Genomic DNA, 25,115 nt, shown 5'->3' with positions numbered 1-25,115 from the left:
TGCGTGTCGCAGCGCGGCATGTCAGTGGAGGGCTCAGGACCGGGAACTCGCATGGGCGCAGCAGCTTCAGGCAAGTGCGTTTCTTTAAGTTTTTTTACCCAATTGCCCACGGGAAGCAGCTGACCGTGATTTCTGGGTCATTACTTCACTCATGGCGGCCGGTACAACTCGAACTGCCAGCTTTCACAGGCGGTCCCACTAGGGCTCGCTACGGATTGGGTGTGAATCAAATTTCAAACCGGTGTAGCAACCAGGGGCATTGCACACCGGCTCGCCTCTCCCGGGTGGTACTTTGCCGCAAACCCAGCACCGAATGTCCCAGCGGGGTGCTGGAAGCTAGCCGCCAGCCCAGAAATGCTTTCCATTGCCATTACCGCCCCTGCGGAGCAAAAACAGAGGCAGCAACAAACCGAAAATCCAGCCCCATTACTTTAATTTCAACTTTGCAAAATGTATATATTGTACCTGCTTTCCAACATCCTCCAGTGATGTACCCATAGTGTGTTCTATAAAAAAAGGAAATAATACAACACATTGTATTTGATAAGACAAACCTCACATGCCACTCAACATAAAACATAATTAATCACATCACCTGAAAAGGCATTAAATAGGTTCATTAAGAATTACAATTATACTTTCAGTTTTAATGTGACAGCCATAATGTCCATGAAGTCCACAATTCCCTTTTCCGCATTTATCCATTACTGTATTAAAATTAGAGTGGGTCAAAACATTACTTTTCAAAATGTAATTAAATGTCATACAATCCCAATGCGAAAACCGTTCACATTTATTGGTACTTACCCAAGTGATTTCATAGAAACATAGAAAATAGGTGCAGGAGTAGGCCATTCGGCCCTTTGAGCCTGCACCGCCATTCAATGAGTTCATGGCTGAACATGCAACTTCAATACCCCATTCCTGCTTTCTCGCCATACCCCTTGATCCCCCTAGTAGCAAGGACTACATCGAACTCCTTTTTGAATATATTTAGTGAATTGGCCTCAACAACTTCCTGTGGTAGAGAATTCCACAGGTTCACCACTCTCTGGGTGAAGAAGTTTCGCCTCATCTTGGTCCTAAATGGCTTACCCCTTATCCTTAGACTGTGACCCCTGGTTCTGGACTTCCCCAACATTGGGAACATTCTTCCTGCATCTAACCCATCAGAATTTTAAACATTTCTATGAGATCCCCTCTCATTCTTCTGAACTCCAGTGAATACAAGCCCAGTTGATCAAGTTTTTGTTGATAGGTCAGTCCCGCCATCCCGGGAATCAGTCTGGTGAACCTTCGCTGCACTCCCTCTATAGCAAAAATGTCCTTCAAGTTAGGAGACCAAAACTGTACACAATACTCCAGGTGTGGCCTCACCAAGGCCCTGTACAACTGTAGTAACACCTCCTTGCCCCTGTACTCAAATCCCCTCGCTATGAAGGCCAACATGCCATTTGCTTTCTTAACCGCCTGCTGTACCTGCATGCGAACCTTCAATGACTGATGTACCATGACACCCAGGTCTCGTTGCACCTCCCCTTTTCCTAATCTGTCACCATTCAGATAATAGTCTGTCTCTCTGTTTTTACCACCAAAGTGATAATGCTCAAAGTAACTCTAGTAGCTAAAACAAAAGACCTGATTTTGCTACAAATATGCGCCATAGTAATGATGCATTAACAGTGTGTGCATTGTTCATACGAAAAAGGTCCAGGAAATCTACAAGATGGACTGCAGCACCTCCCAAACCCACGACCTCTACTACCTAGAAGTACAAGGGCAGCAGGAGCGTGGGAACACCATCACCTGCAAATTCCCCTCCAAGTCACACACCTGCCTGACTTGGAAGTATTTCACCGTTCCTTCAGCATCATTGGGTCAAAATCCTGGAAAACCCTTCGTAATAGCACTGTGGGAGTACCTTCACCATACGGACTGCAGCGGTTCAAGACGGCGGCTCACGACCACCGTCTCAATTAGGGATGGGCAATAAATGCTGGCCTTGCCAGCGATGCCCACGTCCCATGAACGAATAAAAAAAATGCAAAAAGCCAAGAGTTGCATTGTGCCATAGTTTGCTGTCACATTTTTTCCAACTTATATATATTTTAGTACTGAGCCTATGGAGTGAGGCTTTGTCTTAGTGGTAACATTTCCATCTCTGGGTCAGAAGGCAAATTAAAAGTTCGAGCCCCACTCAAACGACTGGAGATTAGAATATGGTCTCTAAATATTAGCTTGATATCCAGTGGGGTACGTGCATCGGGATGGAGTGACCAATGGCGCAATGTTAGTAGACTTGCTCGAGAGTCAGAAGAGCTGGATTTGAATCCTACTCCAGCCAGCTCCGGAAAGCGGAGAGCTGGCTCTGAATACTGGGTTGACGATCAGCAGGGGTACTTGTGTCTGATAGATACTGGTGAGGAATGCACCTCAGGTACTCGTCCCATGTAAGTAGTTCAAGAGTATCATGTGCGGCATTTGAGTTAGGATCTGCTCAAAGGCAGAACACAACGGACAGACTGGATGTATAACAAAAAACCTCAGTTTAAGAAATCTTCTTACTTATACAGTGAACCGATTTAAAGAAAAAGCTGTTATTTATTTAGAGCCTTATCAGATCTCAAACAACACAAATTCCTCACAAATAAAAGAACTGTTTTGAATTAATAAAAGAATTGTTTTGAATTGAAATGTAGAATCTGATCTTATTACTTCTACTCTAAATGCTGAAGTCAATTCCTTTGTTTTATGTCTGTGATGCACTTATGAATGACTCCACGAGGCAATGTGTTGTACTCAAACTGTAGTGACCTTGGTCCTTTATTTGTAACTCGAGTGAGGCACAAGCATGGTGGGCAGCCTTTTATACTGGGTCCTGCACACCTATGCAGGTGACCCTCAGGTCACCAGAGGGCACTGCAGTAGGAGGACAGCCTCTGCCACAGGGGCAGGAAACCCCAGTCTCCACCAGTTGCACCCTCCAGTGGTGCCAGCATAGTATATACACAGTATAAACCTTAATGTTACTTGATGTACCAAGTCTCCAGCTTATGCAACTATGCAGTGACTGCACAGAGAGTCTATCTATAGTCTGCATATATAACATTGTTCATAGGAACAGGAGTAAGCCATGCAGAAGGCTGTAGTTAACCTCCATACAGGTCGATATATACTGTCAGTTGCTTTTGTCGCCATTTAATTCTACCTTTTTAAAACTACAGAATGAATACAAAATGGAAGCAAATACAAGTGATCCTTTTGCGCAAAATAGATTCCCTTTCTCAACCTTAATCTACAACAATACCCTGACCCAACAAAAATATTTTCCGATCTCAGTCTTAAAAATATCAAATGACCCAGAATCCACAGCCTTTTGGGGAGAGAATTCAACATTCCCACTACACTGTGTGTGAAAAAGTACTTCCTGATTTCACACTTAAATGGCCTAACTCTAATTTTTAAGATCGAGTTTTTAAGAAAGGAGGAAGACAAAGCAGGAAACTATAGATCAGTTAGCCTAGCATCTGTCATTGGGAAAATGCCAGAGTCCATCATTAAGGAAGTAGTAGCAGGACATTTAGCAAATCATAATGCAGTCAAGCAGAGTCAGCATGGTTTTATGAAAGGGAAATCATGTTTGACAAATCTGCTGCAGTTCTTCGAGGATGTAACGAGCAGGGTGGATAAAGGGGAACCAGTAGATGTCATGTATTTGGATTTCCAGAAAGCATTCGATAAGGTGCCACATAAAAGATTACTGCACAAGATAAGAGCTCATGGGGGTTGGGGGTAATATATTAGCATGGATAGAGGATTGGCTAATTAACAGAAAACAGAGAGTCGAGATAAATGGGTCATTTTCAGGTTGGCAAACTGTAACTAGTGGGGTGCCACAGGGATCAGTGCTGGGGCCTCAACTATTTACAATTTATGTTAATGACTTGGATGAAGGGACTGAGTGGGACGTAGCCAAATTTGCTGCGGTTACAAAGATAGGCAAGAAAGCACGTTATGAGGAGGACGCAAAGAAAACATAGAAAATAGGTGCAGGAGGCGGCCATTCGCGCCTGCACCACCATTCAATAAGATCATGGCTGATCATTCACCTCAGTACCCTTTTCCTGTTTTCTCTCCATACCCCTCGATTCCTTTAGTCGCAAGGGCCATATCTAACTCCCTCTTGAATATATCTAACGAACTGGCATCAACAACTCTCTGCAGTAGAGAATTCCACAGGTTAACAACTCAGTGAAGAAATTTCTCCTCATCTTGGTCCTAAATGGCTTACCCCTTATCCTTAGACTGTGACGCCTGGTTCTGGACTTCCCCAACATCGGGAACATTCTTCCTACATCTAAACTGTATAGTCCCGTCAGAATTTTATGTTTCTATGAGATCCCCTCTCATTCTTCTAAACTCCAGTGAATACAGGCCCAGTCGATCCAGTCTCTCCTCATGTTAGTCCAGCCATCCCAGGAATCAGTCTGGTGAACCTTTGCTGCACTCCCTCAATAGCAAGAATGTCCTTCCTCAGATTAGGAGACCAAATCTGAACACAATATTCCAGGTGAGGACTCACCAAGGCCCTGTACAACTGCAGTAAGACCTCCCTGCTCCTATACTCAAATCCCCTAGCTATTAAGGCCAACATGCCATTTGCCTTCTTCACCGCCTGCTGTACCTGCATGACAACTTTCTACAAAGAATATACAAAAGGGATATAGATAGGCTCAGTGAGTGTGCAAAAATTTGGCAGATGGAATATAATGTGGGAAAATGTGAGGTTATCCACTTCGGTAGGTTACCGCTTGCTGTACCTGCATGCCAACCTTCAATGACTGATGAACCATGACACCCAGGTCTCGTTGCACCTCCCCTTTTCCTAATCTGCTGCCATTCAGATAATATTCTGCCTTCGTGTTATTGCCCACAAAATGGATAACTTCACATTTATCCAAATTATATTGCATCTGCCATGCATTTGCCCACTCACCTAACCAAGTCACCCCGCAGCCTCTTAGCGTCCCCCTCACAGCTCACACCACCACCCAGTTTAGTGTCATCTGCAAACTTGGAGATATTACACTCAATTCCTTCATCCAAACCATTGATGTATATTGTAAAGAGCTGGGGTCCCAGCACTGAGCCCTGCGGCACTCCACCAGTCAATGCCTGCCATTCTGAAAAGGACCAGTTTATCCCAACTCTCTGCCAACCAGTACATTACCCCCAATACCATGCGCTTTGATTTTGCACACCAATCTCTTGTGTGGGACCTTGTCAAAAGCCTTTTCAAAATCTAAATACACCGCATCCACTGGTTCTCCCTTGTCCACTCTACTAGTTACATCCCAAAAAATTCCAGAAGATTCGTCAAGCATGATTTCCCTTTCATAAATCCATGCGGACTTGGACCGATCCTGTCACTGCTTTCCAAATGCGCTGCTGTTTCATCCATAATAATTGATTCCAACATTTTCCCCACTACTGATGTCAGGCTAACCGGTCTATAATTACCAGCTTTCTCGCTCCCTCCTTTTTTAAAAAAGTGGTGTTACATTAGCTACCCTCCAGTCCAGAGAAACTGATCCAGAGTCGATAGACTGTTGGAAAATGATTACCAATGCATCCACTATTTCTAGGGCCACTTCCTTAAGTGCTCTGGGATGCAGACTATCAGCCTTCAATCCCATCAATTTCCCCAACACAATTTCCCGTCGAATAAGGATATCCTTCAGTTCCTCCTTCTCACTAGTCCCACTGTCCAAGTACATTCGGAAGGTTATTTGTGTCTTCCTTCGTAAAGACAGAACCGAAGTATTTGTTCAATTGGTTTGCCATTTCTTTGTTCCCCATTATAATTTCACCTGGATCCAACTGCAAGGGACCTACATTTGTCTTCACTAATCTTTTTCTCTTCACATATTTATAGAAACTTTTGCAGTCAGTTTTTATGTTCCCTGCAAGCTTCCTCTCGTACGCTATTTTTCCCCCTCTTAATTAAACCCTTAGTCCCCCCCTGTTGAATTCTAAATTTCTTCCAGTCCTCAGGTTTGTTACTTTTTCTAGCCAATTTATATGCCTCTTCCTTGGTTTTAGCACTATCCTTAATTTCCCTTGTTAGCCACGGTTGAGCCACCTTCCCAGTTTTATTTTTACTCCAGACAGGGATGTACAATTGCTGAAGTTCATCCATGTGATCTTTAAATGTTTGCCATTGCTTATCCACCGTCAACCCTTTAAGTATCCTTGCCAGTCTATTCTAGCCAATTTACGCCTCATACTGTCGAAGTTACCTTTCCTTAAGTTCAGGACCCTAGTTTCCGAATTAACTGTGTCACTCTCCATCTTAATAAAGAATTCTACCATATTATGGTCACTCTTCCCCAAGGGGCCTCGCACAACAAGATTGCTAATTAGTCCCTTCTCATTACACATCACTCAGTCTAGGATGGCCAGCTCTCTAGTTGGTTCCTCGACATATTGGTCTAGAAAACCATCCCAAATACACTCTAGGAAATCCTCCTCCACCGCATTGCTACCAGTTTGGTTAGCCCAATCAATATGTAGATTAAAGTTGCCCATGATAACTGCTGTACCTTTATTGTACACATCCCTTATTTCTTGTTTGATGCTGTCCCCAACCTCACGACTACTGTTTAGTAGTCTTTACACAACTTTCACTAGCGGTTTCTGCCGTTTGGTATTCCGCAGCTCCACCCATACCGATTCCACATCATCCAGGCTAATGTCCCTCCTTACTATTGCATTAATTTACTCTTTAACCAGCAACGCCACCCCCGCCTCCTTTTCCTCTCTGCCTATCCTTCCTAAATGTTGAATACCCCTGGATGTTGAGTTCCCAGCCTTGGTCACCCTGGAGCCATGTCTCTGTGATGCCAATTACATCATATCCGTTAACTGCTGTCTGTGCAGTTAATTTGTCCACCTTATTCCGAATACTTCTCACATTGAGGCACAGAGCCTTCAGGCTCATCCTTTTAACACACTTTGCCCCTTTAGAATTTTGCTGTAATGTGGCCCTTTTTGTTTTTTTGCCTTGGGTTTCTCTGCCCTTCACTTTTACTATTCTCCTTTCTATCTTTTGCTTCTGCCTCCATTTTATTTCCCTCTGTCTCCCTGCATAGGTTCCCATCCTCCTGCCATGTTATTTTAACTCCTCCCCAACAGCACTAGCAAACACTCCCCCGAGGACATTGGTTCCAGTCCTGCCCAGGTGCAGACCGTCCAGTTTGTACTGGTCTCACCTCCCCCAGAACCGGTTGCAATGTCCCAGGAATTTGAATCCCTCCCTTCTGCACCACTCCTCAAGCCATCTCCTCAAGTCACGAGGTTGATTCCTGGGATGAAGGGGTTGTCATATGAAGAAAGGTTGAGCAGGTTGGGCCTATACTCCTTGGAGTTCAGATGAATGAGAGGTGATCTTATTGAAATGTATATGATTCTGAGTGGACTTGACAGGATAGATACAGGGAGGATGTTTCCCCTCATGGGGGAATCTCGAACTAGCGGGCATAGTTTCAGAATAAGGGGTCACCCATTTAAGACAGAAATGAGGAATTTCTTCTCAGGAGAGGTGTGAATCTTTGGAATTCCCCCCCTAGAGAGCTTTAACTTTTTTCTATTTTTCTCCCATGTTACTTTAGTCAGTAATACCCTATTACCTGTATTAATCTTTCTGTCCTTTCCTGACCCACTCTGCTTAGCTTTACCCAGATCACTACTGTGCTCTGCAGCATTGACATTTCTCTGACTACTTTTGAACTTACCCTTTCCTGTATACTCCCACCCCTCCTTCATTAGTTTAAAGCCCTATCTACTGTCCTAGTTAATCGATTCACTAGGACACTGGTCCCAGCCCAGTTTAAGTGGAGCCCGCTGTCACAGAACAGCTCCCTCTTTCCCCAGTACTGATGCCACTGCCCCATGAACTGAAACCCCTACCTCCCACACCACTCTTTGAGCCCACATTTAACCTTCTAATCGGTTTGTCCCTATGCCAATTTACACATGGCTCAGGTAACAAAGGGAGATTAATACCAGTGAGGTTCTGCATTTTAATTTCAACCCTAGCTCCTCAAACTCTCAGCAGAACCTCATTCCTCATTCTACCCAAGTCGTTGGTTCCTACACGGACAAAGACAAGTGGATCCTCCCACTCCCACTCCCTGTTCTTCTCCAGCCGCGAGGAGACATCCTTTATCCTGGCAGCAGACAGGCAATACAACCTTCGGAATCCCGGTTGTGGCAGCAGAGAACAGTATCTATCCCTCGGACAGCCAGGGGAAAACAATCAATCATTCAGCATCTACCGTGTCAAGCCCTTGACAAACGTTATACATCTCAATGATATTACACCGCATTCTTCTAAACTCCAGAGCTTCCCCACAATTGACTGTACACTGACAGGGCTATAGTTTCCTGGTTTCTCCCTCCCTCATGTCTTAAATAGTGACATTTGTAATTTTCCAATCAATCAGAGGGCACAATTCCTGAATCTAGAAAGCTTTGGAAAATAATGAGTTACACGTCTGCAATTTCCTCACCCATTTCTTTTAACACTCTAGGATGGAAACAGTCAGGTCCTGGAGATTTGTCTACCTTAAGTCCCATTACCATCCGTTTAATTTATATTACATCCAGTAATTTCCTGCCCTTGACTTTATTTTAGGTTCCACTGTACCACTGCTATTTTGTCCTCTTCTACTGTGAAAGTGGATACAAAGTATTCATTTAACAAATCTGCCTTATACTGATTATCCATTATAGTCTCACCTGCATCTATCATTAATGGACCCACATTCCCCCTTGTCACTCTTTCTATTAATATATTTACAAAAGCTTTTACCGTGAGCTTGGATATCTCTTGCAAATTTTTGTTCCCATTCCCTTTCTGCTCCTCTCATTAAAAGCACCACCCACCTAAGGCCTCTTGCTCAACCTGGGGGGAGAAATTAGGCAGGAATGCACCTCGCATTAGCACCTGCGGGGGGCGGTAACAGGGCGCTAGGAGGTTACTGACTGGGCGCGGTGAAATCACTGACACCCGTGAACTTCCCTGGCGGTATTAAACTGGCGCTAACACTTACTGCCTCACTCTCTTGCGCCCCGGAGATTGTGACATCATCCGGTGCGCAGCGCCCCATTACTGCCCCGGATGCAATTTTCACTCCTGCCCCCTGCAGCATCATCTGGCATCAACAACGGCAGCTGCAGGAGGTGTTGTCACCTCAGCTGGCCGCTTGGGGAGTGCTAATTAAAGGCGGTGGTGGTCCGGTAGGGCAAAATTTATTTCTTTCCCCACTTTGGTGCCTCCTGATTTCCTTAACCCTGCGATTGCTCAGTCCTGCACTCCGAGTGCTTGGGGTTGCTATGCACAAAGCACAAGTGCCGTGGCCCAACACAGACTGCATGAAAACTCAGCATTGGCCCTTCCCTTTAAGGGGAGTGGGAGGAAAAGGAGCCTGTACAGATGGTAGTGTTGCAACAAACATTGCTCAATGCTCTGCCAATACTGCCCCTCTCACTCACTTTTGCGCTCCAAGGGAAGTGGTAGCGCTTACGCATGGACACAAGAAATAGGAGCAGGAGAAGGCCATTTGGCCCCTTGAGCCTGTTCCACCATTCAATAAGATCATGGCTGATCTGATCGTGGCCTCAACTTCCTTTTCCCACTCCCCATAAGCCCCCAAATAGTTCAAAAATCTGTCCATCTCCACCTTAAATATATTCAATGACCCAGCCTCCACAGCTCTCTGGGGTAGAGAATTCCGAAGATTCAAGACCCTCAGAAGAAATTCCTCCTCATCTCTGTTTTAAATGGGTGACCCCTTATTCTGAAACTATGGCCCCTAGTTCTAGATGCCTCCAAGAGGGGAAATATCCTTTCTGCATCTACCCTGTCAAGCCCCCTCAGAATCTTGTTTCAATAAGATCACCTCTCATTCTTCTAAACTCCAATGGGTATAGGCCCAACCTTTCTTGATAAGACAACACCTTCATCTCAGGAATCAACCTCGTGAACTTTCTCTGAATTGCCTTCAATGCAAGTATATCCCTTCTTAAATAAGGAGACCAAAACTTTTCGCAGTACTCCAGGTGTGGTCTTACCAATGCCCTGTACATTTGTAGCTAGACTTCCCTACTTTTATATTCCATCCCTCTTGCAATAAAGGCCAACATTCTATTTGCCTTCTTAATTACTTGCTGTACCTCCATGCTAACTTTTTGTGTTTCATGTACAAGGACCTCCAGATCCCTCTGTACCACAGCATTTTGTAGTCTCTCTCCATTTAAACAATAATTTGCTTTTATATTCTTCCTACCAAAGTGGATAACCTCACATTTTCCCACATTATACTCCATCTGCCAAATTTTTGCCCACTCACAACATATATATATATTCCTTTGCAGATTCTCTTTGTACTCCTCATAACTTGCTTTCCCACCTATCTTTGTATCAGCAACAAATTTGGCTACATTACACTCAGTCCCTTCATCCAAGTCATTAATATAAATTGTAAATAGTTGAGGCCTCAGCACCGATCCCTGTGGCACCCCATTTCAGGTTTGCCAACCTGAAAATGACCCATTTATCCATACTCTGTTTTCTGCTAGCAAGCCAATCCTCTATCCAGGCTAATATTACCCCCATCCCCGTGAGTTTTTAAATCTTGTGCAGTAACCCTTTATGCTGCACCTTATCGAATGCCTTCTGAAAATCCAAATACACTACATCTACTGGTTCCCCTTTATCTACCCTGCTCGTTGTCAAATATGAGTTCCCCTTCATATAACCATGCTGACTCTGCCTGACTGTATTATGATTTTCTAAATGTCTGCTATTACTTCCTTAATAATGGGCTCCTGCAATTACATATGTTAGGTTATCTGATCTATAGTTTCCTGCTTTCCATCTCCCTCCTTTCATGAATAGGGGCATTACATTTGCGGTTTTCCAATCCGCTGTGACCTCTCCAGAATCCAGGGAACTTTGGTAGATTACAACCAATACATCCATTGGCCCCAAGTTTCAACAGAATTTGCTCCTTATTTTTAGGAGCAACTGGTGTAGAACGGAGTATCTTTGAAATCGGAATTCTTGCCATTTAGTTTGCTCCAGTTCTAGTCAGTTAGAATATAATTTTTTTTTCAAAAGGGGGCGTGTCCAGCCACTTACGCCTGTTTTCAAAGTTTCGTCAGTGAAAACTTACTCCAAACTAACCTAGAATGGAGTAAGTGAAGATTTTTGTACGCTCGAAAAAACCTTGTCTACACTTTAGAAAATCAGGCGTAGGTTACAAATCAGGCGTAGGGAATGGGGGGGGGGGGGGGGGTGGTTTAAAGGGAAGTTTACAAACATTAAACACTTCAGTTTTACAAATAAAGAGCCATCATCAATAATAAATGATAAAAACATCAATAAATCAACCACAAAAAAAAAATTAATAAGAAATAATGTTTTTTTAAAAATCAATAAATAAAACATTTTCTACTTACCGACTGCAGCACCGGGAGCAATCCAACAGCATGCTGGGATGCCCCCCCCCCCCCGCCAGTGTGTCTCTATCTCTCTGTGTTTCTCTGATTCTCTGTCTGTCAGTGTCTGTGTTTCTGACAGCGGGGGGCAGAGGGAGGGGAAAGGGGAATGGAGATATGGGGGGGAGAGAGGGGAGAGAGGAGATATGGGGGGGAGAGAGGGGAGAGAGGAGATATGGGGGGGAGAGAGGGGAGAGAGGAGATATGGGGGGGAGAGAGGGGAGAGAGGAGATATGGGGGAGAGAGAGGGGAGAGAGGAGATATGGGGGAGAGAGGGGAGAGAGGAGATATGGGGGAGAGAGGGGAGAGAGGAGATATGGGGGAGAGAGGGGAGAGAGGAGATATGGGGGAGAGAGGGGAGAGAGGAGATATGGGGGAGAGAGGGGAGAGAGGAGATATGGGGGAGAGAGGGGAGAGAGGAGATATGGGGGAGAGAGGGGAGAGAGGAGATATGGGGGAGAGAGGGGAGAGAGGAGATATGGGGGAGGGAGGGGAGAGAGGAGATATGGGGGAGGGAGGGGAGAGAGGAGATATGGGGGAGGGAGGGGAGAGAGGAGATATGGGGGAGGGGAGAGAGGAGATATGGGGGAGGGGGGGGGGAAAAAAAGAGAGAAAGGAGATGGGGGGGGGGGGGGGGGAAGAAAGGAAATGCGGGAGAAAGGAGAAGGGGGAGGGAGGCTGAACGGACCCGGCCCGGCAGGGCCCTTCCCCAGCACCAGATTTACAGGTAGGTGGCATTGGGTCGGGTCGTGATCGCGGGTCGGGTCGAGGCGAGCACGGGTCTGGGGGGTGGGGGGGGGGGGGGGGGGGAAGGTGGGAGGGAGGTCGGTTCGGGTCGGGGGGGAAGGAGAGGGAAGTCAGGTCGGGTCCAGTCCGGGGGCGGAGAAGCGGGAGGCGGGGGGAGGGGGGGAAAGCGGGAGTCGGGTCGGGTCCAGTTCGGGAGCAGAGGGGGGGGGAAGCGGGAGTCGAGTCGGGTCGGGAGGAAGCAGGAGCTGGCCGTGGGTGTAGCCCCAGTGAGGCCATTCGGCCAGGGCTAGGGGCTGCGTGCTTCGGGGCCCCTCCCACACAGTTTTGGGCACCTGGAGCTACTGTACATGCGCGGCCACTGTAGTGCGCATGTGCAGAGGTCCCGGCACTGTTTTCAGCGCAGGGACCTGGCTCCGCCCCCTACAGCTCCTGCTGCGCTGCGCCAAGCTGCAAATGACCTGCAGGGAGCTGGAGAATCTGGAAGTTTTTTTTAGGCGCACTTTGTGCCGCGAAAAACGGGCGTCCAGGTTGGGACTGCGCCGTTGTCGGCGCGGCTCAAAACTTGGGCCCATTATCTCTGCAGACACTTCTTTTAAGACCCTAAGATGCAGACCATCAGGTCCAGGAGACTTGTCCACCTTTCGTCCCATTAGTTTGCCTAGCCCTTATTCTCTAGTGATAGTGATTGTTTTGTTTTAAGTTTCTCCCTCCCTATAGTCCCTTAATTATCTATTATTGTTGGGATGTTTTTAGTATCATCTACCATGAAGAATGATATAAAATATTTGTTCAAAGTCTCTGCCATTTCTCTGTTCCCCATTATTAATTCCCTAGTCTCATCCTCCAAGGGACCAACGTTTACTTTAGCTACTCTCTTCCTTTTTTTATACTTGTAGAAGCTCTTACTGTCTGTTTTTATATTTCTTGCTATTTTACTCTCAATCTATCTTCTCCCTCTTATTTTTTTAGTCATCCTTTGCTGATTTCTAAACTATTCCCAATCCTCTGGCCTACTACGACTCTTTGCAGCATTGCATGTCTTTGTTTTCAATTTGATACCATCCTTTACTTCCTTAGTTAGCCACGGATGGCTCATCCTTCTCAGAGTCTTTCTTTTTCACTGGAATATATCTTTGCTGAGAGTTATGAAATATCTCCTTAAATGTCTACCATTGCTTATCTACCATCTTACCCTTTAAATCTATTTTCCCAGTTCACTTTAGCCAACTGTCTTCATTGCCTTCAGTTAAATTCAGGATAGTAGTTTGAGACCCAAGTTTCTCACCCGCAAACTGAATTTGAAATTCTAACATGCTATGAATACTCTTCCCTAGAGAATCCTTTACTTTGAGATCATTAATTAATCCTATCTCATTACACATTACCAGATCTAAAATAGCCTGCTCCCTGGTTGTTTAACAACGTATTGTTCTAAGAAACCATCCCGAATACACTATGAACTCATCCTCAAGGCTAACTTTGCCAATTTGATTTGTCCAATCTATGAAGATTAAAATCACCCATGATTATTGCAGTATCTTTCTTACAAACCCCCAGTATTTGTTGGTTTATACTCTGTTCTACAGTGTAGCTACCGTTAGGGGGTCTTTAGACTACTCGCACCAGTGACTTATTTCCCTTCTTATCTTCACCCAAACTGATTTTACATCTTGATCTTCTGAGCCAATATCATTTCTCACTACTGCACTGATCTCATCCTTTATTAACAGAGCTACTCCACCTCCTTTTTCTTTCTGCCTATCCTTCTGAAATGTCAAATACACCTGAATAGTCAGTTCCCAGCCTTGATCACCTTGCAACCACATCTCTGTAATGGCTATCAGATCATACCCATTTATTTCTATTTGGCCATCAACTCATCTATCTTGTTACGAATGCTATGTGCATTCAGATAAAGAGCTTTTAAATATTTGTCTTTTTACCTACTCTTACTCCACTTTCTGGTGCATTCTTATATTTGTACGTTCTGTCCCTTCCTGTCACATTCTAGTTATCATTACCTCTATCGCTGCCCTGCACTATTGCCTTCTCCTTTCTCTTTGACTTTTAAAATTTTCCCTCACTTGAACCCTGTCCCCCACTATTTATTTTAAAGCCCTATCTACAGCCCTAGATGTTTGATTCGCCAGGACACTGGTCCCAGAATGGTTCAAGTGAAGCTCGTGCCAACAGAACAGCTCCCTCTTTCCCCAGTACTGGTGCCAGTGCCCCATGAATCAAATCCCATTTCTCCTACACCAACTCTCTGATCTTATTTGACCCTATGCCAATTTTCTCATGGCTCAGGTAGTAATCCAGAGATTACTACCTTTGTGATTCTGCTTTCTAATTTAGTCCCTAGCTGCTCATACTCCCTCAGCAGAACCTCTTTCTTTGTCCTACCCATGTCGTTGCTATCTACGTGGACTACGACAACTGGATCTTTCCCCTCCCACTCCAAGTTCCTCTCCAGCTCAGAGGAGATGTCCTTAACCCTGGCACCAGGTAGGCAACATAGCCTTTGGGACTCATGCTCTCGGCTGCAGAGAACCATATCTATCCCCCTAACTATACTGTCACCTACCACTACAACATTTCTTTTTACTCCCCCAACTTGAATGATCCACGACGACCACATCTGCTCCAACTTGTACTGTGGTGCTGTGGTCAGTTTGCTCATCCTCCCTGCAGAACCTGCTCTCGTCCACCGCGTACCTGTTGGACAATTGCAAGGGCTGAGGCTCCTCCAATGCTAACTTTTGGATCCCCATACCTGCATCACTTGTAATCACACCCTCCTTTCCCTGACACCGGACCAAATTTGAAGTATTTAACCTAAGGGGTGTGACTGCCTCCTGGAACAAAATGTTCCAGTAACTCTCCCCCCGATGTATGTATTGAACTTCGGGACTCTGACTCATCAACTCTGAGCCGAAGTTCCTCGAGCTGCCAACACGTACTGCAGATGTGGTCGCCGTGGATCATACGGGTGTCCATCAACTCCCACATGCTACAGCTGAAATATATCGCCTGCCCTGCCATCTCTATTGTATTTTATTTCACTAATTAAGTTTTCAAGTTTTGAAATATTATCTATGTATAGTTTATAATCTGTAATCACAGCTCTTAATTTAAACCAATGCCCAAGTTTAGAAAAAAAAAAGAGAACTACTCGCCAACCAATTACTTACCTGCTTTCCTGTGATGTAACACTTTGATTTTTTTCCCCCCCACACAGGTCCCGGCTAGCTCCATTTTAAGTTCCCCGCTGCTCCCGCTCTTTGTACTGGTCTCGGGCGCTCCTTTTTAAAGTTCCCCGCTGGTCACGACGCTCCTTTTTAAGTTCCCCGCTGCCCCTGCTCTCGGTGCAGGTCTCGCTTGGTTTAGCGCTCCACTTACCTCTGAGCACTAAAGCGGAAGTTCCCATCAGCTGAAAATCTTTTACACTCCTTGAAAAGTTATCGCCCCAAACAGGACACTATGCAATTTCTAGTCCCTGGTGTTCGGCCCTCTCACACAATTGATCACTACCCGTTCCCCTCTCTGCTGCTGAACAACCCCCAAAAAACAGTATCCTCTCCTCACTTGCTGCTTCTGTTCCAAGTGTTAGTACTCTCTCCCCACTGCCAATTCACCTCTACCCTAACAAAGACCAGACTGGCGTGTTCCTGGCTATACCCCATCTTTATAGAACTTAGTCATTTCCCAGATCATGGCTTGGAACACAGGACTTTCTGGGAACAGATGGGAGTTACCATGAACATCAGTTGCGTCACTTGCCCGAGAGACATTTCTCAATTGTTTAAAGTGCTTATACTGTTGTCAAGTACGTTATTGTTTTAAGCTAAGACAGTTCCCAGCTCAGTGCTAGAAAACCCAGCTTTGAAAATGATTTAAAACTTGTGGGAGAGGGTTGTGGTCAGGATGAATTCTGCATTCTCTTGCATCCTTTTCCTGCCAAAATACTGCCAGCATGCAGACACCCGAATACTGCTGGACCCAGTCGTCCCTCAATGACACAAAACTTCCCCACTCCAACATTCCCAAAGCCAGGGACCACACACACCCCTGCTCCCAGACTCTTGATTAAAGATCTCAAACCCAAGCACTCCCCTGCAGTAGGCCACACCTAAAGCTCCCAGACTGTAATATTCCCATCCCATTTCTTCCAGCCTCTAACACCCCCTATCACTATGGTCATATCCACAACCTACCACCCCATATTTGCATACTACAGCACTCACTCCCTCCCAAGAGTTTACTGTGTTACCCAACACCACCACCCCCTCAATTTCCCAAGATATCACTCCTATTATTCACACACACTAAAAAACCTTTATGTAGGTATACTTCCTGTCCATCACAAATTAGCCAATGCAAATTGCTGTGTCATACTTCAAATTGCAATGCATAAGAAAACTCTCCAAGAATACAAAATATCGGCAGGTACATAAACGACCATCGCACATTCAAAGCCAGAGTTCTGCTTAACAATAACTAACCTCTGAATGAACTCTATCACTCTTTACTTATTAGGCATTGTGGTCTTAAGTGGCACAAATCTACACTTTAACAGCAGAGTAATACATTACCCTAGATTTTCTGCTCGAGTTACACTGGCTCCCCAGTGAAACTTGATGGGAAATTCTTTGAGAGCTGCTCCATTAGGGAATGTCCAATGTCTACCTATACATGGGCGGACATATTGTAACTTTGGAAACAACAGAAATACATAACGAGATGTATTTTATCATTCGAACCTGCATCCCAAGTGTTGATATATGTGAAGGGGCAATTAGGGCTAAAAAGCCCATGCAATTGATGGCAAGGCCATTAACTTCATACATTTAATTTTAATTTATCAAGCAGCACAAAGGCTACCAGACACACTAGGCTGTGGCCAGCCTTGCAGTCATCATCTCTCCCGAAACCACCCTCCCCTCACCACTTTCCCACAGACTCCCCAACAACAATCCGGGAACCAGAAATATGTAATGTGGCCTAACTCCAGAAAAATCAACGGGAGTCAAGGGCACATCCTTGTAGCAGGTGAAACTCCCATCCTGCTGAAGATGCACAGGCATTCTGCAGTAGCAGAAAATCCAGACCATTGTATTTTAACCACAGTTATAATATGGTGCATCCCTTGACTGTACAGGAGCAATAGGAAATGAATTGACAATATATTAAAATCTGTCACTCTGATCAGAAGTCACACCAATGACTTGCACTGTCTGCTTCTGACCCATACCGGAAAGCAATCAACAAGCACTTTTCAACTTGAAACTCCTTGATCAGACATTAACACTAGTCGATCTCCCATGGCATGCACACAGGCAGTTCAGACCAGAGGGCGGGAGATAATTGGACCAGATATACTTCAGTCTCCATTTTAAAGTTATATATTCAGTTCTTATTTTTATATTTCCAATAAAAATTCAAATTCCCTGTTGAGAATGGAAACTGTCCAGGCAAACTTGTCACACTGTGACTGCAAACTCCCTCCAGTGGTGCCACTGCAGCATGTCGACTGGGGGAAAAGCTGTGTGTGACAAGTTTACACAACAGTTCCCAGTATTAATGTGGACTTCAAACTTTATAACAGAAAGAGTTGACAGGAAGTGCACATGTATGCAAGATTTATATAGAGATATATATAACAGATTCATAGATAGAGTTACTTGTGGCCTCAAAAAAAAAGAGAGAAAATAGAATGTTGGCCTTTATTGCAAGGGGGAAGAGAGTATAAGCGCAGCGAAGTCCTGCTACAACTGCACAGGGTATTGATGAGGCCGCACCTAGAGTACTGCGTACAGTTTTGGTCTCCGTATTTAAGGAAGGATATACTTGCATTGGAGGCTGTTCAGAGAAGGTTGGTTGACTTATGAAGATAGGTTGAGCCTATACTCCTTGGAGTTCAGAAGAATGAGAGGTGATCTATTGAAACTTAAGACAATGAGGGGCTCGACAAGGTGGATGTAGAGAGGATATTTCCACTCATAGGGGAAACTAAAACTAGGGGACATAGTCTCAGAATAAGGGGCTGCCCATTTAAAACAGAGATGGAGAAATTTCTTCTCTGAGGGTTGTAAATCTATCGAATTCTCTGCCCCAGTGAGCTGTGGAGGCTGGGTCATTGAATATATTCAAGGTGGAGGATAAACAGATTTTTGAGCAATAAGGGAGTAAAGGGTTATGGAGAGCCGGCAGGGAAGGTGGAGCTGTGTCCATGATCAGATCAGCCATGATCTTATTGAATGGTGGAGCAGGCTCGAGGCGCCAAATGGCCTACTCCTGTTCCTATTTCTTAAGTTCTTATTAATTAGAAAAGCCAGTCTGACCTGAACACTGATGTCAAAAAGTCAAAAAAAGGGACAATAACACCAGGCCAACTTAAAGCAACACATTTTCAACAGCAGCCCAAATAATTCTAAAATGTTGGAACGATTATAAGAGGTCCAACGGCTCGGCAGTTGATTTTAAATATCAAAGCTGAGGGATAAAGAAACTGGCCCTGCAACAGTTATCAATAAAGACAGTCACTGGAAGACCATAAGCAGAACAAATATTTTCCTCAATCATTTACCAGATATTTTAAAAATTTAACTTAACTAGATTCCCATGTTTTTATTCATGGAGACCACCCATTATAGCAGTATGTAACAGCTCTGAGAATTCAACAATGTAATTAGTTCCATCACATAATAATGCTCTTCTGCATGCTATGAGTGTATTACTGACTTACCTATTCTGATCTCATTGCAAATACTGCAGTCCTCTTTATTCTCCTCACAGAAAAGCTCCTCCCCTTTGCTTATGATTGTGGGATAGACTTTCTCTCTCCATAGATTTTCTTCACCAGAATGAAGGATGCCAGTAGGTTTTCTAGTAACATCCAGATCTCCATCGTCATCGAGCACGATTTCAGTGTGTGCCATCTCCTTTCTCTCGCCAACTTTCTGTTCATTAGCAGCAGCATTGCTGCAACTAATTTGACCAGTTAAAGCATCATCTGCATCAGTTTCTTCGTTGCCCAGGTGTTCTAAATCATCTTTGCTGCAGACATTAATATTTTGTAGGATTTTGAACTTTGACACAAAAACTGCAGAATGAATTAAAAAAAGAATTTACAGCAGTTTTAATGTGCAACAAGTCACCAATTTCAAAGCATCAATGCACATTTTTGCAACACCAATTATGTATTGGTTGCATCAATGCCAAACAGATTACAAATATTACTTAAATGATAAATATGCAATTTCAATTCCTTAAATTGATCAAATATTTTAACAATGTCATAAGGATTGAGAGAAAAATTAAGCCTTTTCGGCTGTTGGATTATACATTAGTTTCTCTATTGCTGGCTACAGTACCCACAGGGTTTCTGCAAGTTACAGAAATTAATTTTACTAACCTGGGATGGAAAAATGACTTCAGATGCATTATTCTGCAGAAGAATTTCCTAACACCTTTCAGTTTACATACAATTCTATTCTTGCTCAGTTTGACACCTTGGTGGGATACAGCAGGCTGCGAGGTGTCATTGCACCAGGCTAGGAACCCATAGAATCATACAGCCCAGAAGGAGGCCATTCAGCCAATCATGTCTGTGTTGGCTCTTTGAAAGAGCTATCGAATTAGTCCCACACTCCTGCTTTTTCTTCAAAGCCCTTCAAATGTTTCCTTTAAGAATTTATTAAATTCCCTTTTGAAAATTACTACTGAATCTACTTCCACCACCCTTTCAGGCAGTGCATTCCAGATCATAACAACTCACTGCGTAAAAAATATTCTCATCTTGCCCGGCTTTTTTTTGGCCAATTATCTTAAATTTACTGACCCTCCTCCCAGGGGAAATAGTTTCTCCAGCTACCAAGTAATTCAGAGAACTTGGAATAAGTCAATGAATCATAACATCTCATTCAATTCCAAACATCCAAGTTAACTGACATTCCAGGTGTGTGGTTTTGATCGTCACAGCTACATTTGCCAAAGACCTTGGTCAGGCCTGTGAGAAGCACAGGACCAAATGTTCTTTTGATGGGCAGCTCTATGGCCAGCTTTCAAGCGTGGGTTTATACTTGGCTATCGGGAAGCTTAAAGCCAGAAGAGACAATGAGCTCGATCTAGCGTTGTCATGCAATAAGTAATCCACTGTATTTCAAGGATCAATGTTATGTTGGAAGGTAGTACAGGAAAAGCAACTTTTTTGGCTTGGCATTAAGGAGATTATTAAACATTGTAACTAATGTAACGACACTTTATACCAAGTACTGATAAATGTGTCTCTTGGTTTATAGCATGAACCTCAGTCTGTGAATATTCATCCAGCTGCTAAGAGGAAGTCACATGGTGGCACGTGATATATTCCAGTAAGCCAGAATACAATGACAAGTGCTCTGTTTGATGTTGTGGTTGCACTACATTTATCTAGATAGTGGGCGGATAAAGCCACACTCCAGTTTGTAAGGGTAAGAAGTTCAATTATGGAAGTGGTCACTGACATTGTACCCAATTATACATCTAGCGGAAAAAAAAAAACAGGTATCTATTACCATTTTTCCAGTTAAAGAAATTGTCACTAAGAAGCAAAGGAAAAGGGAGGAAATCATCCTTGCAAAATGTGTACCTATATTATTGCTACCTATATCTGCCTCAACAAAATCTCACTAGTGAGAATAGTCAAATGCGAGTGCAATGGAAAATATGATGCAACATTCTTCTCAGACAGTACCTGGTTGCCCGACTGCATTTAGCCTCACCATCAGGTGCCTAATGTTTGGTGTGTACATGTGGACATCAGAAAGCACTGTATCACTCCTGAATGTGATGGAATCCATGCATTCCCTCTGTCTGATCCAGCATGGCAGAGTGACAAAATACTGCAAATACAGAAACAATATGGCAAACTGGTACCCGACAGTAAACATTAATTTAATGATAAATAAGCACCAAAAGATCCACTCAATATTTGGAAAATAGTTTTGCTAAAATCACTTGTTTTTCTAAGATTACAATTAAGTTTAATTTTAATTTACTAAACAGGCAAGAAATATTTTGAATACTTAAATCAACTTACACTTGCAGAGGCATATTTGAGAATTTGATGAAGCCCAGCCCATTTTTAATTATATTTGTTCAGTAGTAGGCTTCATTAGTGTTTTATACTGGAGGTAAATAAGGCTTTAATAATGAAGTCAGATAGTCAAAACTTAATAGTTCATTTAAAATGATGGGAAAACAAATTAAATAAATACTACTTTTGTTTAATGTTCCACTTCTTCCACTGAAAAATATTGACAGCGATTCATTTGAATTATCTTAAAGTGGTTATTTCATTGTCAGTCCTGGTAAAACCTAACTTACAACACTTTCTACATTGCAGAACTGCTTCCTGAAGTGGTACTATAACACCAAATTCTGTTCCAGTGCAATACAAAGCACCCCCTGAAAACAACTGCATGTGCAGTTGTTTTAAATTTACTGCTTTCAACCAGCGGTTGCTACTTTCACCTGTTGTACAGTCATCAGGTGTTAAACCACTTTGCTGCTTGTGCAGGGTGGCTACCCCAGCAACCAAATTTGAATTTGATTTTATGTCTAAAGTTTAATTTGCCGGTTTTAGTGCCTCCCCCCTCTTTTAGCCAGGGAGCACTTGTATCATTTGTTTTTAGTGCCCTAAACCCCCCCATCCAATAATCCCCAAAAATAAAGGGGCACTGGAAAAAAAAATATTTTGGAATGTGGCCCCCCCTCTTGCAGGGGGCATGTTTAATGTGCACAACTAAAATACTTGAACTGGTAATGACCCCCTTTAATCAGGGGGCACTTGTTTACTGATCGCACTTAAAATAGTTGTACAGGTGGCTGGGAACACTTTAAAGCATACTAGCTGTGATTTTCTGATCATTTACACTTGATTTTTGGGCATTCCCAATTGGAAATTTGTCCACCTTAAGTGTATGGCATGTATTTCTGGTTGGAGAATTGATGGGCACAGTTAGCTTCCACTTCATACAGGTGAGGGCTTTATTTCAATTTGTTAATGCAGTACTGATTCCGTCATTTACTCATCCACACAATTCCCAAATGTTCATGTGTGTATGATTCACCTACCCCCTCCCTCCCAAGTAAAATGGGTGTTCAGGGTTGCTGGATACTGATTGCATATGGAAGTTCATTTAAGATTCTTTGTACAAATTTTCAGCCCATTTTTCTTACTTAAGTGTTTAGGAGTCTTTTAGTTATTGTTTTCGTACAGTACTCCCCTTCCCTCTGGTCATAACAGTGCTGCAAAGGGTTGGGAAACCCCCATATCTGTACTTTTTGGATGAAAAAGGACCAACTGAGAGTTGCAGGGCAGAGCAGCAGAGGCACTGAGTCCACCTGCTGGTTCCCTCACACTTTACAACCAGGATGCAAATATCCACAACGGTCAGAGCAGTGCTTGGACGGGTTGCAATTCCACAAGAGGGTGTGAATAGGGTTGTTAACCAAGAATTCTACAGCAATTAATGATTAATCTCCCAGACACTGCTTACAAGCAACCTGGAAGACAAATCACAGGGGCATTAAGAAAAAGTTTGTTTTTAAAAAAGGGTGTTTGACCTCACTTTTCTTTCAGCACTTTTGTTTTTTTTAAACTCTTAAACAATTGGAGATGGGGAGTAAAGACTCTTTGACTGGGCAGGTCAATTGGAGGCAGTAGATCATGCGATTAAAGCTCCAGGACAACATCCAACTGGAGCTGGCAACCCAAGCTGTGAATTAATTCTGCCAAGATCCAAGACTTGGATTTATATAGCGCCTTTCACGACCGCTGGATATCTCAAAGCACTTTACAGCCAATGAAGTACTTTTGGAGTGTAGTCACTGTTGTAATGTGGGAAACGCAGCAGCCAATTTGCACACAGCAAGCTCCCACAAACAGCAATGTGACAATAACTAGATAATCCATTTTTTTATTATGTTGATTGAAGGATAAATAATTGGCCAGGACAACAGGGAGAACTCCCCTCCTCTTCTTCGAAATAGTGCCATGGGATCTTTTACATCCACGTCAGATAGCAGACGGTTTAACATCTCATCCGAAAGACGGCACCTCCGACAGTGCAGCGTGCCCTCAGCATTGCACTAGAGTGTCGGCCTAGATTTTTCATGCTCAAGTCCCTGGAGTGGGACTTGAACCCACAAAAGGTCCACAATAAATGAGGCATGCCCCGGGTCATTTGAGCATCAGATTTAAAGTAGCAGGAGCTTGCTGCCACAGAAGAGGGTTTAAAAAAAAAAAAATCCCATGTTGTTGCTAGATTTGCGCATATTAACACACACCGGTGGCTCAACTTTGACTTGGGCGAGCAATCAGTATTTGGGGGACGGGCTTAAAAAAAAAAGTCCAAAAAACTGCATGGAGACCAGCTAACATTTCAAACCGAGATCTGCTATTTACTGTGTCATGGGATAACTTCACGACTGTGTTACAGCAGAAAGGTTGTATACTGTATGTCTCTGTACTGTGACTATAGTCATGGCAGGTTATCGGAAATTCTATTGCGATAGGCCCCAGCAGCGAATGCGGAGGTGCTGCCGAATAAGTGTGGCCACAGACCGTGACACAGGGAGAGGGAGGGCCGGGGGCGGAGACACAGCCGACAACCGCCAGCCGCCGCCCCCTTTAACCAGCACAGGCGGGACATTTTACACTGAGAGCGCCCGCGGCCCAATACCCACCCTCACCCCCTCCTCACATACTCCCTCACCCGCTCGGCTACCGGTGCCACATCCAACCCTGGCCCCCGCCGCTCCGTCAGTCTAATGGTCCCTCCCGGCACTCGGAGCCGCGCACTGGGGTTCCCGCCACCGCTTCCCCAGCAACACCTTGCATTGACCTAGTGTCAGATATCATCGCATCAAAAAGGTGCAGTTGGCTCATTTCTTGTTCCAAAAGTGCCTCCCCCCACCCTCCTTTCTGTAGAAGAAAATTATATTCAGCAGATATTTGAACTTTTAAAAAGAAAAGACTTGGGGCTGAATTTTAACTCCCCCCCCCCCCCCAAAAAAAAACGTGTGGATTTGGTTCAGGTCAGTGGTTAAAATATTTAAAAAAAACAATCTGGAACAGGAACCCAACCCACATCAAACCTTACCCACATTAGGTTTTAACGGCGGCAGGGATCCAATCCGCTCACAGGAGGCGTGTTGGTCATTTAAATTTTACAATGAGGCTGCCTGCCTTCATTTTAGGACGTGCCTATTTGTACTGACAAAATGGCCACCATGCTCCACCCTCTGTCTCTGATTGGTCCCCTTGGAGGATAAGCCACACCCTGAAGTTTCACAGGAATGTGTAACTGGAATCGCCCATCCCAAGGTTTCACTGACTTTGCAAATTGTAACTTGATCCACTTTGACTTCCTGAAGTGACAGAGGACAGAGCTCCCCAGAAAACAGCAAGGGCCAGCCAAAATGCCTTACCCCAGTCGATGCATGCCTCCCCCAGCCAAAGTGCCTTCCCCCAGCCCAACTGCATGTCTCCCTCAGCCAAAGTGCCTTACTCCAGCACAAGTGCATTCCCCCGCCCCCCCATAGACAGGGCAGGCATTGTGTACAGATTGTTAACAGGTTTATTGGGTATGAAGTGAATAGCGACAGTGTCATGACTTCTGGATATCATCCACTCCAACGATGTCCCTGGTAGGGGGTTGGAAGAACATAATCCATCATCCCACCCCCCACAATCCCATCCATGTCTCTCTCTCCCCCGAGCCTCTCTCTCTCACTCTTGTGGAAATTTACTTTCTAAGTTA

The 25,115-nt window shown here is 44.2% G+C and overlaps 1 protein-coding gene across 5 annotated transcripts in view; it reads right to left on the bottom strand.

Moving 5' to 3' along the window:
* Positions 1 to 24,553, bottom strand: part of mettl22 (methyltransferase 22, Kin17 lysine) — a 90,262-nt gene extending 65,709 nt beyond the window's left edge. Inside the window, exons 1-4 of one of the 5 annotated variants that reach the window (XM_070900887.1) lie at positions 24,460 to 24,553; positions 21,044 to 21,191; positions 19,055 to 19,411; positions 466 to 506 (exon numbers count right to left, since the gene is read on the bottom strand). In XM_070900887.1, coding sequence (XP_070756988.1) covers positions 466 to 506; positions 19,055 to 19,411; positions 21,044 to 21,149 — 504 coding nt within the window. In that variant the 5' untranslated portion in view covers positions 21,150 to 21,191; positions 24,460 to 24,553. Of the gene's footprint in view, positions 1 to 465; positions 507 to 19,054; positions 19,412 to 21,043; positions 21,192 to 21,388; positions 21,412 to 24,068; positions 24,120 to 24,455 lie in introns of those variants that run through there. The other 4 variants (XM_070900885.1, XM_070900889.1, XM_070900886.1 and 1 more) reach the window with 4 other exon arrangements.
* Positions 24,554 to 25,115: the final 562 nt, after the last annotated feature.

The sequence above is a fragment of the Pristiophorus japonicus genome, chromosome 15, assembly GCF_044704955.1.
Source record: "Pristiophorus japonicus isolate sPriJap1 chromosome 15, sPriJap1.hap1, whole genome shotgun sequence".
NCBI lineage: Eukaryota > Metazoa > Chordata > Chondrichthyes > Pristiophoridae > Pristiophorus > Pristiophorus japonicus.
The sequence above is the reverse complement of the archived record's forward strand: the minus strand, read 5'-3'. Positions and strand labels throughout refer to the sequence as shown.